We start from the raw sequence: 18638 nt of genomic DNA, 5'->3' as shown, positions 1-18638 counted from the left end.
GGTAAATATTACAGTTTAGATGTCATGTCAGGTGTTCCATTCTTCGACCTGAGGCTCGGCTGAGACTGCAGATATCAATAATGTCACTAGATGGCGATGTGCCTATACGGATAGTCTGTGCAGTAAGTCACAGTTATGCACTTTAATCCTATAGGTAATTACATCAGAGAGAATGCGTCTCCAACATAAAAATGTAGGTAAAATAGCTTACAAATATATTACTTGGATGAAAAGAAAACCTCGTATTTCAACATTTAAACGGTTTAAGACCAGCTTCATACGGAACATAATTAATTTATAATGCCATGATACTGAGATGTCTTAGGTGAGTAGTTGGCTTAATTTTTACAGCAACGAAGTTGTCCGTAACAATTAAAGAAGTCTTGAAATGAAAATTAAGTCTAAGAATAGATGCATGTTGTAAAGTCTTATTTTCTGGCCTCCAATTGCTCAAACACATTTATACATGACGCATCCATCACGGAAAGCACTGCAACGACCGTGACGTCAAGGTCCCCCTTTTCGGTCTCCCGCCCCTACAAGCACAAGCACGCAGAACACATAGGGTGTACACACAGATGCGTGTTGAAAGTTTGATAGTGGTTTCAGTCAGCGGTAAAGCTCAATGCACCGTTGGCCACCACTGGCGAGTTCTTCTTCTGCTTATCCAAATGCGTGCTGCTATTTACAAGACATCCGGCATTTTCCTGGATTAAAAAGCATTCAAACGATTCAAAAGGCTAGGATTTGTAGCCGACACCCGTCATTATTACTATAGATCTAAAAGACTGCAACGGAACCGTTCAGACGTTTTAATTTATTTGAATTACATTTAAAACACTCCTGCAAACATGTCTCGAGATCCAGACGATGTGAATAAACTGACCGAAAGTACATATAAGGTAAGTGGCTAGAGTGAATATATAGGATTACATTTTTAACCCATAGACAATCCCCCTACAACACTTGCCGATGTAATCCAGAAATGATTCAATCCTCCAAGTTTTTATAAACTTTTAGTAGGCTACATTTTAGACATTAGGCTTCTCCTCGATGTCAATTTGTGTTGGGGAAAGCTTAATTATTGATAAGGTTCTTGTTTTGAAGAGACATAAACTTGTCATTACAAGATAAACATAAACTCGCTATTTGGACTGTTTACCTGTAGGCACAAGGGAAGGTTGATAGGCTACACCTGTGGTGAAACCTCTTCACATCCCCCTTTTGTAAGTTAAATGACCAGTACCTGAAACCCAACTTTGATTTGATCAATCACAACGTCATCCAATCGTTTTCAAATGATCAGTTCGCGACGCTTGTCTGCCTGCGCCACACCTGTGCTGGCAGGCCGAAAGTGTCTTGAAATAATACGTTTGTTAATGGCCCTAGACAACTGCCAAAGATCCATATACCTGGAAGTGAAGGAACCTGTTCCTACTACCGTTTCTCACTTCTTTCAGAAGGGTGCATACGGCTTTGGCAACTTGTCTGTTGATTGTTCTATTGAGGGTGTGTCTGGGGAATAGAGACATTGAGGGAGTCCACAACGCTGTATTGTGGAAGAATTTCAATAGGCAGATTAAGTTTGTCACAGTAGATGGTCTGTTTGGGACTTTGCCCTCTCAGTAATATGTGAAGCTTCGTGTTAATGATTAAAAGTCTCATTACGGCATGGTGATATTTATACAAAATGTAGGTACTTCAAAACAAGCACACGCCATATTTTCTTAGTAAATTACAAAATTAGAGCTTCCCTCATGCAGCAACAAAAGTATTCATGTGTTGCTGGTAAGTGCATTGAAATTTGCTAGTGGAACAGTGACTGTTGTCACTTTAGTAATAAGCAGCCTAGTTCACAGACTCAAGTGCAAAGGCATGAACTGAACCCCCTCCCACCACACGCCCACGCCCCTCTCCTTCTCTGTTCTAGAATGTGATGGAGCAGTTCAACCCTGGCCTGAGGAATCTGGTTAATCTGGGGAAGAGCTACGAGAAATCTGTGGCAGGTAAACACAAGCATTCCGTCTGCATGTTCTATAATAACAGCTTTATTGCCTGTCAATGATTTTATTGTTTGACTTATCTAACAAACTAAAGGGCATTTATAGGTGTTGATACATTTAACTTTCAGGAAATAACAAGTTGTGTTATTTTTATCTGTCTGTATGTCTGTCTGTCTGTCTGTCTGTCTGATCACTTGCCTGCCTGTCTCCCCAACAGCGATGACTCTGGCTGGGAAGACCTACTTTGACGCTGTGTCTAAGATAGGGGAGACTGCTGCCGTGTCTCCTGTGTCCAGAGAACTAGGTGAGTTGACAGGTGGCACACCCTGACTGTGAGTCCACATGTGTGAGTGCCATAGGAGTCTAAAGTGAGACACTGGAGGTGAGGCCCTGACTGGGCTGTTTCAACCAGGAGAACTGGCACAGAAGCCAGAATGTCTCCGACCTGTCAAATGTACCTTTACTGAGGCAAAGAAGATGTGCATGAATGTGTCTCATTGTCATACGAATAACACTTGAGGATAGAAGAAAATCAATTTCCCTTGATATTTACGACAGTCAAGTCCTTCAATACAATACGTGATTATAGCGGTAGCTGTGTTGCTGTAGCTCTCGCACGTCTCTCTACCTCTCCATCTTCCCATTATAGTCATCTCTCCATCCCTACATCCCTCCTTTTCTTCGGTTCTACATTATCTCTCAGTCTCTCCAACTATCACCTTCCCTATTTCTCTCCATCTCTCCACCTCCCTCTCTCCCACCCTCGGTCGATCTCTCTCGCCCCTGCTGTCATTATTCCTACAAGTTGCTATTGCCTTCCGAGGAGTCCACCAGCCTGCTGTGTTAGAGTGCTGTGGGCTGAACAGGTGACCCACTTCTCTGGGTCTCTGTCCGCGGCTGTTATGGCCCATCAGCCAGCCTCCTCTGCTCTGATGTAACCTCTGTCATCGGCGACAGGGCAGCTAGGTGAACGGGCTCTGATTTACGTGCACAGAGCCAGGAACTGGACATGGAGAGAGTGAGATGGGGGGGGTGGACATGGACAAAAGAAAAGTACATTCAGAGAAAGTGGAAGACAGAACAAAGACAGGGAGAGAAATGATGTGAAAGGGGGAATAAAAAGAGAGATGGTTTCACGGACATGCACGAGGAATATTGACGAACTACAATCTTTTTTTCTCTGATGTCAGAGCGTCTTACCCTCCATCCCTGCTGGAGGTGTGTAGGTGTGTGTGTGTGTGCGCGCGTGTGTGCGTGTGGCGATGCGCATGTGTAAATTGCTGCAATGTAAAGACTCCCACAGTTTACTGAGATTGACAATCGAAGCATCACAAATCATAAGTTGTGGAATGGAATAACATATGTCTGCCAGAGAAACGTTGATTGTAGTAGTTTTATATCTGTCAGAGTGTATCTGTTCCTGTCCTGCCCGTCCAGAGCAGACCACAGCCGAGAGATGGTGTGAATTCTCTCAGGCATCGCTCTGAGACAGGCAGCAAATACACAGAACAAATAAGACAGACAGAGACAACTATTTCCCACCATTTCAGTCCTCCACCCTCCACCCCCCATCTCCCCCTCTCTAAACACCTCCCCCTAAACCCTTTTAGAAGGTCTGAGTAGAGCAAGTTCGGTTGTTAAAATGAGATCTAAGGACACACAATTTTCCAAGCCTTCATGAACTTGACTCCCCAGGTTTTTGAATCTGACTCCTAATTTGAGTCAGAAGTGCCGGGGGATTCGTTTCAACATGTTCAAGCAAGCAATAACAGCCTCCACTTCCGTGTCCTCTCATCTCGGGGACTGTCAGTACGGTCATCAATCAGACCTGTTCCCACTTCCACACTCTTGACTCCATTCCCATGACTACATTAAACCCAAGTGTCATTGATCAAATCCATTCCAATGATGGCAGAAGCAGGGCCACCCTCCCACCCCCGTCCTCTGCCATGCCAGCTCAAGTGCACCGAGGTGACGTGAAGAAGTGTCCCCTGGGTGAGCAGTGTGGTGTGACCTGAGGTTAGCGCATGTCACCTAATCAAAAGGGATATCATATTCCCGGTACAATAACAGGTGTTGCACCACTCACACACACTCTTCCTCGTTCCTGAACATCATGCCACACCCTTCTTGGGTTTCATAACTGCTTGTGTACCTCTGACAGGCTTCCTCAATGCCAAGACATAATGGGTGTCTCACCACACCCAAGTCCGCTATGTACAGGCCAGAGTTTTGTCCTGATCCACTTTACAAAGGAAAGCTCTGGGTGGGCAACAGCAGCTATCTCTGGTTCCCACCAGGTCTGGTAAAGACCTGCTGTGTGCTTAGTGGAGTGCTGCTGCTCGGACCTCCCTGGAGACCGTTGGCTTGGACCTCTGGCTTTTGTTCTGTGACTTTGAGAAACACACAGTGGTACGGAACGTGGAACAATTGTCTTATCACTGAAACCTACCGAGGTCCCTCAGATAGAGAGAGGTGACTCGATAATGTCACTTTCAGAGGTTACCTCCTCGCTCCACTCTCACCACACACACCTACATGACCCCCAGAGGTGTAAGAATGCAACTGACAAACTTTTTTTTTTTTTTTAGCAGGTACAAACATAGTTTTAAATTTTTCTCTCATAGCAAACATTAGAGCTGTCCTGTTGTTGCAGTGTTAATTGTTTGTGCCACAGCTGGGAATTGAGAAGAATGACCCTACTCTGCTAACAACAAGGAGAGAGAGAGAGAAAGAGAGAGAGAGACTGCCAGCCAGTCTCCTTCCTGTCATTCAGTGTCATGGAAAATACCTGGATGTTAAATAACAAGCATCTTTCATCATGTTGTTGGCCAGGAAGTGTGCGTGGAGGGGAACTGTACATGCAGGCGAGCACACATGACCCCATAGAGACACATGCCTATGTATCTCTAATGAACTCACTGTACATACAGTACACTGCACAGCTGTCACTCTAGCCATGGTCTACAGACCATTCATTTCTAGTTCACATTATAATTTCCCAGCAGAAGGTCACACTGTGTATTTGCCAGTCAAGAATGTGTCTCTCACCCCCCCCCCCCCCCCCCCCACACACACACACACACACACAGGGACTGAGTTTGCCCTGTGTTTTATGGGCAAGGCAGAGTGGACTGGGCACAGCACAAAGCAGAGCTGGAGTGTTGCTGACAAAAGAAAGAAAGATTAAAAGAAAGAGAGAGCCCCCCGCCCTTCCACCTTTTCTTTGGGCTGTTTATCAAACCTGCAGGCTGAAAAATATTTTTTAAATATTGAACCCGAGCTGTCACTGGGAGTAAAGAAAGGTAAACAGTGTCCACCCAACTGTTTGAGTGTCTCAGGATTGTTTGAGTGTCTCAGGAGACGACTTAACAGTGTGTCCTAGACTGACCTTGCTTATTTGACGGCAACCATTTTTTTTGAAGGATAATGCTCTATGGAGGGGAACTTGAGTTTGTTGAAGGTCCAACCTCAACAGATGCTGTCTAGCGGTTTGATAGGAGTTTTCTCAGTCTAGCTGACAACATACACTTGTGCAGTGTATGTTACAGTGTGCAGTAGTGACGGAAGACTAGCCAAGTGGCCGAGAAGTCTTCATAGTTAATTTGCTGTGTACACCAACATGAAGCAGCAGCGGGAGGTTGTGTTAATGTTGGTGATTGTTCTCTGTGAGTCCCTCTCCGGAGTTTCCCGGTGGAAACATCCCACAGTGCTGCCTAACTATCTGTCAGAGTACGTCAACAAAAGTGGACACGGTGTCAACATTGGGCTGTCGGCGAGCCCAGAAACATGCACATGCACACTTAGTCTTACCCTCCTTGACAGACACCTTGCTTTCTCTGAAACCACTGTCTCTGTTCTCTCTCTCTCTCTCTCTCTCTCTCTCTCTCTCTCTCTCTCTCTCTCTCTCTCTCTCTCTCTCTCTCTCTCTCTCTCTGTTTGTCGCTCCCTCTCTCTCTCTGTCTGTCTCTCTCTCTCTGTCTGTTTGTCTCTCCCTCTCTCTGTCTGTCTGTCTGTCTGTCTGTCTGTCTCTCTCTCTCTCTCTCTCTCTCTCTCTCTCTCTCTCTCTCTCTCTCTCTCTCTCTCTCTCTCTCTCTCTCTCTCTCTCTCTGTCTGTCTCTCCCTCTCGCTCCCACTCCTTGTCTCACACTTACTGTCTAAAAATGTGTTGTGGTCAAAGCAGAAACATCTAGTCCTGTCTGAAAATGTAGAAAACTCACTTATCCACCCTCCTTCTTGACTGACTGACTGAGTGAGCTGGTTGGTGGAACACCTACTGTTAGTTTCAGATCACTGATTTCTTATTCATGGTTCAACTACCTGACATTCAGATAAGTTACTTATTTGAATAAGGAAATGGAAATGGATGGATGGATGGAGTAATATATCAATTCAATATATTTTATGAAATATTACCTCATGGTCTTAGTCACACTCCCACATCCCCGCCTTGTCTTCCCCCTTGCCCCGTCTTCCCCCTACCTCCCTCCCCTTCCCAAGACATTTCACACTTGACCCTACTGGCCCTAACACTTCATCAATCATTAAACACAGGGCTGTTTGATATCGTGGGTTTATATGCACAATGGAGTTTACACATGTTAAAGTTCTGCTGCTCCTTGATCAGGGATGCATATCCCAGTCACCACCTTGTTATAGCAACAAATGATCCAGTCTATGGGAGTTTTGTGGATGTGAATCACATCACAAGGACATCGGGGATGGATGGATTTCTCTGTGGTAATCTCCCAACAACCCCCCCCCCCCTCACTCCCCACCTGTGATAGGAATGTTTGGCCTCCAGATTGTCTGGCTGTCACTGTTTGCCTGTCAGCCTGACTCAAATAGGTGTAGCCGAGATTTCCTCAGTCTCTGGCTGGGAGAAAAGATTGATCGCGTGGAGCCCAGACCCTGGATTCAGCTCTGATTTTTCTGATCTGATGTTTCCTTTTCATGTCTTCCAGAAACACCATGATGATGACGTGTGTTGTGTTGCCAGAGGGCACACGCACACGGCATTAGTCATACATCATAAATCACCTGTAGAGAATGTCTGTTGTTGTTCTCTGTCTTATCGACATACCGATAAAAAAGCTGGATGATTTCGACTGTAGCGTTTTGTGGTTATGATTATTGGAGTCTAATGGTGCTGTAAAACCAAACCTAGTGTTTAAGAACTAAGGTGATCAAGTTCTAGAACTACAGGATTCAAGAGCGATGAGCAAGAGCCCTTGGTAGGTTAAGTGTACTGTGATATGCACTTGACATGTTTTGTCAGCTCTCATTGTGCAAGGGCCTTCTCCCTCCAGGGTAAATATAGAAGTAATCTGCCCAAGCCACAGATTAGATACAGTGTGTATGCTGTCTCAAATTAATGACCAAGCTGCTCAATCCAACGTTAAGTTCCTCTTGGCTCCGACTGTGGTTGACGTTGTTAAAAATCTGTTCTTATGTAACATGCAGATGTGTGTGTGTTTGTGATTGGCTGGTCCCATAGGGCCGTAGATGAGACAGATTGCTGTATCAGAGTCCTTATTTCAGAGCTTGGGCCTTCCCAGACAGCCAGGCAGGGGAGACCTGAGGGTCATATGTGGGATTATAGAATCACAGGTCAAACTAGTAGTTGTGATCTGTCTGTTTGGCTCGGCTCAGAGAAAAAGAGGTCCAAAGAAGAGATGAGGGGGATGAGATAAAGAGACAAAGGGAATGAATAGAGAGAGAGAGAGAGAGAGAGAGAGAGAGAGAGAGAGAGAGAGAGAGAGAGAGAGAGAGAGAGAGAGAGAGAGAGAGAGAGAGAGAGAGAGAGAGAGAGAGAGAGAGAGAGAGAGAGAGAGAGAGAGAGAGAGAGAGAGAGAGAGAGAGAGAGAGAGAGAGAGAGAGAGAGAGAGAGAGAGAGAGAGAGAGAGAGAGAGAGAGAGAGAGAGAGAGAGAGAGAGAGAGAGATGGGTGATGAGTGGAAGATTACCAGCTACACACAAATTGCAATCTGAAGAGGATGAATCATTCCATGTGAGGTGGATACAGAGACCTTGTCCTAATACAGGGTGTGTTGTCTTTACACAATGCTCTGTCTGCATGACTCCAAGGAGTGGTGATGCATGAATCCTTTTCCTTCCCAGACACATCTTCACTCCCAGGCCCAGCCCACAAGCTCTAAACTTAGTCAAACTTAACCCTTGCCCTGATCCCAGGCCTCTCCTGCCTCCACTCCAGGCCTAGTTTCAGCCTCTACCCCAGCCTCTCCTGCCTCCACTCCAGGCCTAGTCTCAGCCTCTTCCCCAGCCTCAGTGCCAGCCTTCCTCCCCAGCTCATGCTGTTTTTGCTGCTGTACAAACAGCTGGTCCCCCTGTCCTGAGCTCCCCTGCCTCCGCCCCACTGCCACCCCACCCAGAGTACAAAGGCAGCATTTACTAGGGTGTTCTGGTGACCTTCAGAGGGCAATGTTGTTGTAGCTGTGGATGCTTACAATGCCCTATGTACAGCCATGCTGATCCAGGGGCTGGACCAGGACCTGGACCTGGACCTGGGGCTGGGGCTGGACCTGGGGCTGGGGCTGGACCTGGGGCTGGGGCTGGGGCTGGCTGTGTGTGTGTGAGTTCCGAGGTTGGGGGTCGAAGTGAGTGTGTGTCTGAGAGAGTTTGTCATTTGCCCAGGCCCAGTTGTGGTGTGGCCTCCTGAAATGAGGGGATTTTCAGGTGAATACTTGTTGTTGTGTTTGTGGAAGGTATGAGTTGACACAGGCGATGTCCCTGGTTCCCCATTCCTTTATGTATGTATTACACATGTAAACCAACCAGCCAAGCTGGCTGATGTCATCTATCCTGCTGTGTCATTCTCACATCACAGTCTAAATCAAACACACACCTGGCGCCGACCAGAATACACTCACCTTTACTGTCCTGACCAGACCAGAACCTCTAGATTCAACTCCATTGTGTCTGTGGCTGGGCGGGTATCTGGTCAGCTGCTATTGTCCTGCTGGTCCAGTATGGTCCTCCATTGTCCGCAGTGCCAGGCTGCTCTGATTGTGTGTCTATGGGGATTGTTCTGTGTCTGTTTGTCTATGATAATCTGTATGGCCACTTTCCATCCATACCTCAATTGCACATTGATCTAGATGAAAACACTTGTCATTGCCTGTTTCTGCATTTCTATAACCACCTACAGTACACGTGCTAAACATTTGTCTATAATGATATAATAAACTTTGTCAACTCAGGTATGTGATACTGTGTGTGTTCTGTGTGTCCTGTACCTATAGGTGTGGTTCTTATGGATATCTCTGAGGTTCACAGGAAGGTTCACCTGGAAATGGAGGAGAACGTAAGTTCCTTCTCCCCTCCTCTCTCCTCTGCTCTTCTCTCCCTCTGCACTGCTCTCTCCTCACCTCAAATCTCCTACCTGTCGTCTTTCTGAGTGCTCTTTCTCGAAGTGAAAGGGTAGTGGAGTTTGACGAGAACAGGAGAAGAGGAGGAAGAGGAGGAGGAGGACGAGGAGAAAAGCTATTATCTGTCGGACTCAGAATACTTGCTGTTAAGCCCCAGGAGTGACTGTTGGCAACAGCAACATAAGTATGTCAGGATGACATGTCTGCACCACAGGCTGACGTATCACCCTTGACCTGGACCAACCCAACCTCACAGCTCCGGCTCTTGAAGATACAGTCTGTTTGTTAAGTGCAGTTAAAAAGCGCACTTTCTAGAGTCTTGGTATCCAGGCTATTTAAAAGGCCTGTGTTGTCACCACTTGATGATATAAGGGTTCTCGATCTGCCAGCTATGTTGATTCTGTTTTATCTATAAGAGGGGAAAGTAGTAAATCTTTAACTCAGAGCAGGAGATAAGCAGGCCTCCTGCAGGAATTTGTCCTACTTGGAAAGTCATGATCTCTACAGCATTCCTCTTCAGTCTTATCGCCATGGCATCGCCAGTCCATTGTACTTCCTGTATCGATCTGCAACCACCTGCAGAACTGCATCCATGACATGACCCTCACTCTACTGTTTTTCCAGTTCAAGAGGTTCCACAAGGAAATCATCATTGAGCTGGAGAAGAAGACCGACATGGACGTGAAGTATATGACTGTAAGTATGAATAAACAGCACTGGCATGCGTGGTGAAGTAAATGAAGTTCAGCCCAGGCATGTGGCCGTATCAGGGGAGTGTTTGACCCGGTTCTGCTGTGATCCTGTTCTTCTGGCCCAGGCCACCTACAAGCGGTACCAATCAGAGCACAAGTCGAAGCAGGACTCGCTAGACCGCTCGCAGACAGACTTGAAGAAGCTTCGCAGGAAGAGCCAAGGCAAGCACGCCAGCAAGTACCAGATCAAGGAGAACGAGGTGAGGCCAGAAGCAGGTGGAGTGGTGACTGGTGACCTAGACTTGATGGTTTACGGTGGGATTCTGTGGAGAGGTGTGGGGGTTTCACAGCACATCGTGTCCTCAGAGTGCTAAGCTGGTGTATTGGAGATCAGCCCAGATGGTGAGGCTGGAGGAAGTTAGCTTGTTCACTAATTGTCCTTCTGACACACAAACACTTCAATCAGAACGACAAGAGGGGTTATTGATGAGGTGTGTGTGTTTGCATTCACGTGTGAGAGCTGTTTCCTGATTCTCTGGCAGATCTGATTTATTAATTGGTTTCATAGTTCTATGTTGACCGATGTCAGTTCATGAACTTAAATGTTAAATTGTCCACGTTACCCAATACTCTTGCGTGGCTGTTTATGTCTGTCACATACCCTGGTATCAGTGCTTACATTATCTTTACACCTGAATGGCAATAGAGATAATAGAGTAATAAGATTTCGTATCACTGTGAAACTGGCTGGTGAAATGGACTGGAACCCTCCATACTCTAGGGTTTTACAAATGCCAACAAATATAACACCACCGAAGGAAGGTGAGGAGATTCGATTGTCCAACTGCACAGTGCTCTATAATGTTGATATTACCTCAGCTTCACTGAGGCATACACACACAAGCAAATTCTTTCTCTTTTTATCTGTCTCTTAGTCTCTCTCTTTTATCTTTATCTTCCCATTGCTCTCTTCTTTATCGCTGTCTCTCTCTGTCTGTCTCTCACACATTCTCTCTTTTGAGCTCTGTGCTTGAACCTGTGTGGGCCCATCTTAGGGGGGGGATGAAGGGATGGAAAGAAAAAGAGAGAGAATGGAACAGACATTAGAGGAGGGTCTGTGACACCACCAGGAAACCAGAACCCCAGAGACAAACCCGCTTTCACTGTCACCATGGCAACCCGGGAACGGGAGAGTGGAGAGATAAGGGGAGGGGGAGTGGTGGTGGTTGGGGGGGGGGGGTTTTAAAGAGGTCCTCTCTTTGTGACTGCCTCTCTGAGCCCCTCGCTGGAAAGATGTACATTTCAGTCAACTTATTGTATAAAGTGACTGGTTAAAGTGAGGGGCTGGCATGATAGAAGATCCACTATATCCAGGCACTGGAACAGCATTTGTTCTGGGGGGTGGGGGTAGGGGGGTTTAGTCACTGCAGGGACGATGATTAGGAGGCTCATTAGCTCTAGTCTTCAGTAGCGGAGACAGGAACGTGACTGGAGTTCGCAAGCATATTGACGATGGTTCTGAGGTTTCACTGTCGCTGTACATAAAACCTGACAGCTCATTGAGTTGTGTTGCTGTAAAGCTCTCCCCCTGGAGCAGTACACATATCTATCGCTCCCCGCGTTGTCCTGCTTAACGTTAGGGAGAATACAAATGTGAAGAATCCACATTTGACATGATGAGAACGGTTTGGACTCCCCTGACCTTTGACCCATGACTCATGACCCTCAGTGCCTGGACACGGTCACGACCCGTCAGATGGACATGCAGTCGTTCATCGCCGACGGCTGCAAGGAGGCCCTGCTGGAGGAGAAAAGGCGCTTCTGCTTCCTGGTGGACAAGCACTGCATGTTCTCCTACCAGACCGCCGCCTTCCACGAGAAGGTGAGGGAGAGGGGCAGAGGAGGGGTGGGGAGAGAGAGGGGAGAGGTGGGGAGGGAAGGAGAGTAAGCGAGGGGGGGAGAGTAGGGGATGGACGGAGAACAGGGGGGAGGGAGGGCATCAAGGGGAGGGAGGGCAGCAGGGGGAGGGCAGCAAGGGGGAGGGAGGGCAGCAAGGGGGAGGGAGGGCAGCAAGGGGAGGGAGGGCAGCAGGGGAGGGCAGCAGGGGAAAGGAGGGCAGCAAGGGGGAGAGAGGGCAGCAGGGGGAGGGCAGCAGGGGGGAGGGAGGGCAGCAAGGGGGAGGGAGGGCAGCAAGGGGAGGGAGGGCAGCAAGGGGAGGGAGGGCAGCAGGGGAGGGCAGCAGGGGAAAGGAGGGCAGCAAGGGGGAGAGAGGGCAGCAGGGGGAGGGCAGCAGGGGGAAGGGAGGGCAGCAAGGGGGAGAGAGGGCAGCAGGGGAGGGAGGGCAGCAGGGGGAGAGAGGGCAGCAAGGGGAGGGCAGCAGGGGAGGGAGGGAGGGCAGCAGGGGATGGAGTTCTGAATGGTCAAGAAGCTCTTGAGTTCTGAGTGTGGTGCGTCTGTCATCGGCAGGCTAAGGAGATCTTGGCGGAGAAGCTGCCCAGCTGGCAGGAGAAGTGCAGCGATGCCACCAAGGTCCCTGACACGGTGATGACCATGATCGAGGGGCTTCGCACGCCCATCGCCACCACCCCCCAACCCTCGCCACGCCTGGAGCACTACAACAGCGTGAGTGTGTGACGCGACATCACAGGATGTGACATCAGAGACCAATCGGGCTCTTCCTGGAAGCATGTGTTGTATTGTGACTCACAAAGACAAATGTTACCATGGAGCCTGGCAGTTGGGGAATGTTAGCTCCTGTTTTCTCATGTTCCTTTTAGAACAACCTGGAGACAATGGTCCCCCCTCCAGCTCCCCAGCTCAAGGCCCAAATCAGCCCTCTGGCCAACATGTTCCACCCGGACACCCCCAGGTCCCCCATCAGGTCCACCTCTTACGACCAGAACACAGGTACGTTGCAGCAAACCAGTCCAGATCTTCTTGTACCTTGAGGAGCTGCTTAGCTTCCTGTACTGAAGTCTAATGAACACACCTAGATTCTAATACAGGCTTATCTGACTACCTACTGGGGACAAGGCACCTGCCAATGCATGTTGTAGTTGTATCAGAGACTGTATGTAACCTTGTGTGTGTGTGTGTGTGCGTGTGCGCGTGCAGACCAGGGCAGCTCTGAAGACGGAGACAGCCTGTCCCGGTCGGTGTCCCTGTCGTCAGGCCTGAACCTGGGGAGGAAGTCCAAGGTGCGAACCATCTTCCCCCACATGGCCGGGAACAACACCACACTGCTCAGCTTCGACGAAGGTGACGTCATCACGCTGCTCATCCAGGAGGAGAAGGACGGCTGGCTGTACGGAGAGCTGGAGAGGACCAGGCAGTGAGTTCACCATCACAAGCCTGTGTTCATAGGACCAGGCAGTGAGTTCACCATCACAAGCCTGTGTTCATAGGACCAGGCAGTGAGTTCACCATCACAAGCCTGTGTTCATAGGACCAGGCAGTGAGTTCACCATCACAAGCCTGTGTTCATAGGACCAGGCAGTGAGTTCACCATCACAAGCCTGTGTTCATAGGACCAGGCAGTGAGTTCACCATCACAAGCCTGTGTTCATAGGACCAGGCAGTGAGTTCACCATCACAAGCCTGTGTTCATAGGACCAGGCAGTGAGTTCACCATCACAAGCCTGTGTTCATAGGACCAGGCAGTGAGTTCACCATCACAAGCCTGTGTTCATAGGACCAGGCAGTGAGTTCACCATCACAAGCCTGTGTTCATAGGACCAGGCAGTGAGTTCACCATCACAAGCCTGTGTTCATACAGGCCACACCATTAGTCAGTGGTTGTGAAGGATGCAAGTAGTCGGTTGGAAAAAAAGTGCTAAATATGACTGGGGTGTTTGCCGGATGAAGTCTTAGGATGAAGTCTTGTGGTTAATCAAAGGAGCCCAGCCCAGGAACCAGGTGCTCGCTGAGGAGCAAGTCTTATCAAGTCATATGTCAATGTGACGGTCAAAGGACATGCTACTGAATCACACAGCAGGGCCTGTGAAAGTGGCTGTGTCCACTATGATGATGAGAACAGCGCTCACAATCCAAAACTGGTGGATCTATGAGGTGTGCTAGCACATTCAATGTCAATGCAGTCAAGTCACAAAATGGCCGTTCATTCCGTTGATACAGTCGTTCCCTCGTAATGAGAAAAAGTACTTTCCTGCCATGTGTCGTGCCACACACATCTGACGGGGCAGTGGATTGTTCACATTCCTCTGTTTCTGGAAGTGCGCCGCAGACGCTGTAAGACTATGACAGGAATGCAAGGCTCTGCCTTTTCCCCCGTCTCTGTCGCACTGTCAGGGTACGTTCGCCCTGGCGCCGCTCCCCAACCAGCCAGCCTAACAGGACCTGGGTCTGCTGGGAGCGACGCTGCTGCTCTGTGGTGCTGCTCTGGGATGCAGCACCGGGGCTGGGGCGCTCTGGGGTGGGATGAGGGACCACCTCGACGAGGCAGGACCGGATATTGAGTTTGTCAGTGAGCGGAGGAAGAAAGAGGAATATGGCTGAATCACCTGCTATTTCCTCCCCCCTCCACACTCACTCATTCACACGGGCACCTACTCGGTCACACACTAACACAGACACGTAGACACTGAACACCTCTGTACAGTGATATTTATTTCTGATGCACACGCAGCCTCAGTCTCTGCCAAATATGCCGCAGCAGATGTGGCTCTACCCTGAAATGTCAGGCCTGACATCCCTGATGTTATTGCTAAACCAGATATGTCTGGGCAGCTTGTGGGGAACCATTTTAGAAGACATGGGTTGGTCTTATTGCTTTAAAAAGACATGGTCAGCCTAATTGCTGGAAGCCGCCTTTGATGTCAGCTCTACCTTTTTTGTGCATGCTATTAAGGAGAGATGGCAAGTAACTCTCAGCTACGCTCGCCCATTATTCCAGCCCCTGGCACTACAGCAAAGGAAGGGATCAGAGGCAGTGTTTTTAACTAGGAGGTTAGGAGAAGGTCTTTGTCATTTCTGCTTAGAGACAAATGGACAAAAATATATATCCTCTGTCTCTCTTCCTGCCAGCCATTATCATTGCTTCTGGAGGCTGACATTGCCTTTAATTTGAAGTTATCAATGGCAGTTTGGTCAAATAGAGGATTTAATCAAACAGGGATTGGCTGTTACTAAGCAACACATCCAACACTTTACACTTTCTCTTTCTTGCTTCTTCTGCCTTGGCTGGAGAAAAACGATTTAAGTCAACATTGTTTTCCAGTTCCTGTTAGGTTCCAATTCCAGTCGATGCAATTAGATAGTTGAAAATGTACCTTGGTTCCGTGCTTGGTCAGAACAGTGAGAGCTTTGTGGCTGTGGTGTTGGTCTTACGTTGTCGTGTGTGTTGTGCTCTCAGGCGCGGCTGGTTCCCCTCATCTTACTGCAGGCCTTACAGTGAGCCAGCGTTCTCCAACAGGTAAACACAATCACTTAACGCTTGTTCTGGCTCTACCGACTGTACATTTGTAAGAACTCTGGAGATGTAGATGTAGGTTTGTGTCATCGAGCGTGTGTGTTTGTCCTGTGTGTGTTTGTGCCCAGCAGTAGTTTGGGGACCCCAGTGCGGAGTCAGAGCGAAGGTCTGCTGGAACAGGGGGAGGAGGAGGAGAATGTGTTGCTGCCACCTCCAGACTACAGCGATGACACGCAGGGCAGCCTCAGCATCCCCTCCTCACCGTCGCCTGACAACACGGTCAGAACCGCCCCAGAAACACCACACTTCAACATTTACACCTGAACTACACCAGTCACCTGTCAGAGGAGGCTGCAGGGAGGGGAGAGTAAAGGGGAGGGAGAGGGGGAAAGAAAGCCTCATATAGAAAGCATAACAATTTAGCACATTTAAAAAATGTTACCTGCCTGGTTTTGCCACGACGGCAGGAATGAAGAAGGAAGTGAGGGAGGACTGGAGGACAGGAGACTATATACACTACAGGGCTTCAGTTAGGACCTGCTTTGTCAGCTGATTTGAGAGGGAAGTAATAATGGATGGCAGGATCTGGCACTCTCCACTCTCCTCCACTCTCCTCTAATCTTCTCTCCTTTCTCCTCTACTCTCCTCCACTCTCCTCTAATCTTCTCTCCTTTCTCCTCCACTCTCCTCCACTCTCCTCTAATCTTCTCTCCTTTCTCCTCTACTCTCCTCCACTCTCCTCTAATCTTCTCTCCTCTCCACTCTCCTCCACTCCACTTTCTTCTCCTCCTCTCCTATCCCCTCTCCCCTACTCTCCTATCCTACTCTATCCTTTACTCTCCTCCACTCTCCTCTACTCTAATCTCCTTGTGTGACCTCCTCCCCTCCTCTCCTCACCCCTCCCCTCCTCTCCTCCTCTCCGTGTGCTGCTGGATCTGCTGCCTAAGGGCTATCCTAGAGAAGGACTCCCCTCCGCCACGCACACCTCCCCCCACCTCTCTCCAGCCCACGGTTCTGACTTCCGTGAGGTGACTTTGCTCTCCAGGTTTGCAATCAGGGCAATAAGCCACGATGGATTCTGCCACAGCTTGCTGTGCGTAGCCCTGCCTGCACTCTAACCCCTCCATAGATGGGCCCTGACCATTCATCTGGGCCCTGTCTGCCCCCTTGTGGTGTAAAATAGTGTTTTTCGATAATGGCTGTAAGGATATCTGAAAACCTGAGCAGTGTTTTAACCACTTCCCCCTAAGTGATTGACTCACTGGTCTTTAAGTGTGTTTCATCTCTGCATGTCTGTGATGTACTTTTCATTCTTCTCTAACTTTGAGTTATGTCTATTTTTGTGTGTGTGTATGTTTGAGTGTGTAGGTGTGTGTTCTGGCAATTCTAGATCTTCTAGATTCCCGACACTCTCTATGAGGTCATGGTACACTCTGTACATACAGAGCTACTCTAGCACGGAGGAAAGGGGAGTTCTAGCAATACGTGTAGTTGACTTTCTTCTGAAACCTGTCTGACTTGAGACTTTCTCCAATCTTTGTGAGTGAGTGTGTTTGCGTACATGTGTGCATATGCACATGCGTGTAAGTGTGTGTTCTACAACTAACGAAACCGTTTTATTTGGTTTTGCTTACAGATGATCCTACCCAATGGGATAGGGAAGGCTCCTTTTCTGGGGTGAGGACCTGATAATGACACGGTGGATGTTGATATTGGCATGAAAAGGACTGTATGATTTCATCATATGGTTCAGGAAGATGAACATTGTGTGATAATGTTGTGTTTTTCTTCTGTTTCCCAGAGGCGGGAACCCGTTTGCCACAGTCAGGCTGAGGCCCACCGTCACCAACGACAGATCAGCACCCATCGTCTGATCACATGATGACGAAGATAAACACACCAAACTCTCCTTGAGCCCCCCATCTTAACCAATGTCCTGCTAGCCTTGCATGCCAGCCTGTTCCAGCACAAACCATCCACGTCACTCTCTGGTTGTCAAAAGAAAACAATTGGTGAACTGACGGATCCAAACTAATTCCTGAAGTTATAGGCTCGTGATGATGATGATCATTAAGTGTGGTGGCAGTGGCGTGATTAGTGCTGGAGCAGACTAGCATCCAGACTACCTTCCTGACTCGACAGCGATGAAGATTGTTTGCCCGTTTGTTCGTTCTGTCCAGATATATAGATATATACAGTGTACGCTAGTTGTGGGAATGAAGGGAGAGAGACATGTTTGGTTTAAATGGACTGTTTGGGTAGCCATACTGGGTGGCTGGAGTCCAGTCTACATTGTCATGACTGTTTTTTGATAGGGACATTATTTATATATATTTTAAGATGATTCCTTGAGGTTTTAAAACAAAACATGACATACACATGCACACAAATGTGTAATGAGAGTTAAATCGAAGACTAGACATTCATAGTCATTTGTATGTTGTGTTTTCATTTGCCATAAACCTTTAAATGAGTTCTAGGTGCCATGGATGGGCGAAGCATTGACCGATTACTACAAGCTCTAAATATGTAATGACTTCTGCTGTTTTTACGATTGTGAAAGTGGGGTGTCATTTTATTCCTCTGCTGAGCTTCCTATGCTAAGCTTAACTGCTTGTGTATTAACTGTTGAAAATCAAATGTCCCTTACTACTGGTAGATACTGTAATGTACAGTACGAAATATAGGTATTATTTGTCTTCATTTAAGCTACATTAAGAAAATGTATAACACACAATCGAAAAGGACAAGAAGGAAACTGAGAAACTGAACTGTGTATCTGTTCACTTACTGTAGTGTGTTGTCATGGAGTTCAAATGTACCAACATTGCCACGGTGAGGTTTCACATGCCCTCAAGTGTGCACACATTTTAAACTGTTGGGGGAAATAGCTGTGATCCATTTCCTTTCCTTTCCTCACAGTAAAATATGTTCCACCACACAGTTTTCAAAACTATATAAAGTGTATTATTTTAAAAGCTGGCTCATCTATGCGTCAACTTCCCAACTCACCTTTACATTCAACATGAGACAATAGTGACCCGCAATGGATGATACAGGCATCACAGCACAGTTTGGCGCAAGACTCGACTGGTAAGCAAATACGCAGGCATCCAATCAGAAAGCAA

At 47.9% G+C, this 18638-nt stretch overlaps 1 protein-coding gene across 5 annotated transcripts; it reads left to right on the top strand.

The window, feature by feature from the left end:
• The first annotated feature begins 553 nt into the window (after nucleotides 1-553).
• On the top strand, nucleotides 554-18488 carry baiap2l1a (BAR/IMD domain containing adaptor protein 2 like 1a). Of its 5 annotated transcripts, none has more exons than XM_084671037.1 (15): nucleotides 554-902; nucleotides 1931-2006; nucleotides 2221-2307; nucleotides 9265-9326; nucleotides 10015-10086; nucleotides 10208-10342; nucleotides 11812-11964; nucleotides 12549-12704; nucleotides 12860-12989; nucleotides 13197-13413; nucleotides 15454-15513; nucleotides 15642-15789; nucleotides 16458-16538; nucleotides 17147-17187; nucleotides 17312-18488. In XM_084671037.1, the coding sequence occupies exons 1-15, from the start codon at nucleotides 852-854 to the stop codon at nucleotides 17382-17384; spliced, it is 1542 nt and encodes a 513-aa protein (XP_084527163.1). In that variant the 5' UTR covers nucleotides 554-851; the 3' UTR covers nucleotides 17385-18488. The 5 variants fall into 5 exon arrangements, with proteins under 5 accessions (XP_084527163.1, XP_084527162.1, XP_084527167.1 ...); XM_084671036.1 differs by having other exon boundaries at nucleotides 15639-15789; XM_084671041.1 differs by having other exon boundaries at nucleotides 15639-15789; nucleotides 16458-16555; nucleotides 17312-17336.
• The last annotated feature ends 150 nt before the right edge of the window (nucleotides 18489-18638 follow it).

Source organism: Hypomesus nipponensis, chromosome 13 (assembly GCF_054491055.1).
Source record: "Hypomesus nipponensis isolate SF chromosome 13, ASM5449105v1, whole genome shotgun sequence".
NCBI classification, from domain to species: domain Eukaryota; kingdom Metazoa; phylum Chordata; class Actinopteri; order Osmeriformes; family Osmeridae; genus Hypomesus; species Hypomesus nipponensis.
The sequence above is the reverse complement of the archived record's forward strand: the minus strand, read 5'-3'. Positions and strand labels throughout refer to the sequence as shown.

What these genes read in the sequence shown, in the direction of transcription:
- baiap2l1a (XM_084671036.1), top strand. Translation starts at nt 852, where the DNA reads ATGTCTCGAGATCCAGACGATGTGAATAAACTGACCGAAAGTACATAT. An exon ending in TGGACGTGAAGTATATGACT is followed by an intron (nt 10,087 to 10,207) that starts GTAAGTATGAAT and finishes CTTCTGGCCCAG; the next exon opens with GCCACCTACAAGCGGTACCA. An exon ending in CACCGTCGCCTGACAACACG is followed by an intron (nt 15,790 to 16,457) that starts GTCAGAACCGCC and finishes CTGCTGCCTAAG; the next exon opens with GGCTATCCTAGAGAAGGACT.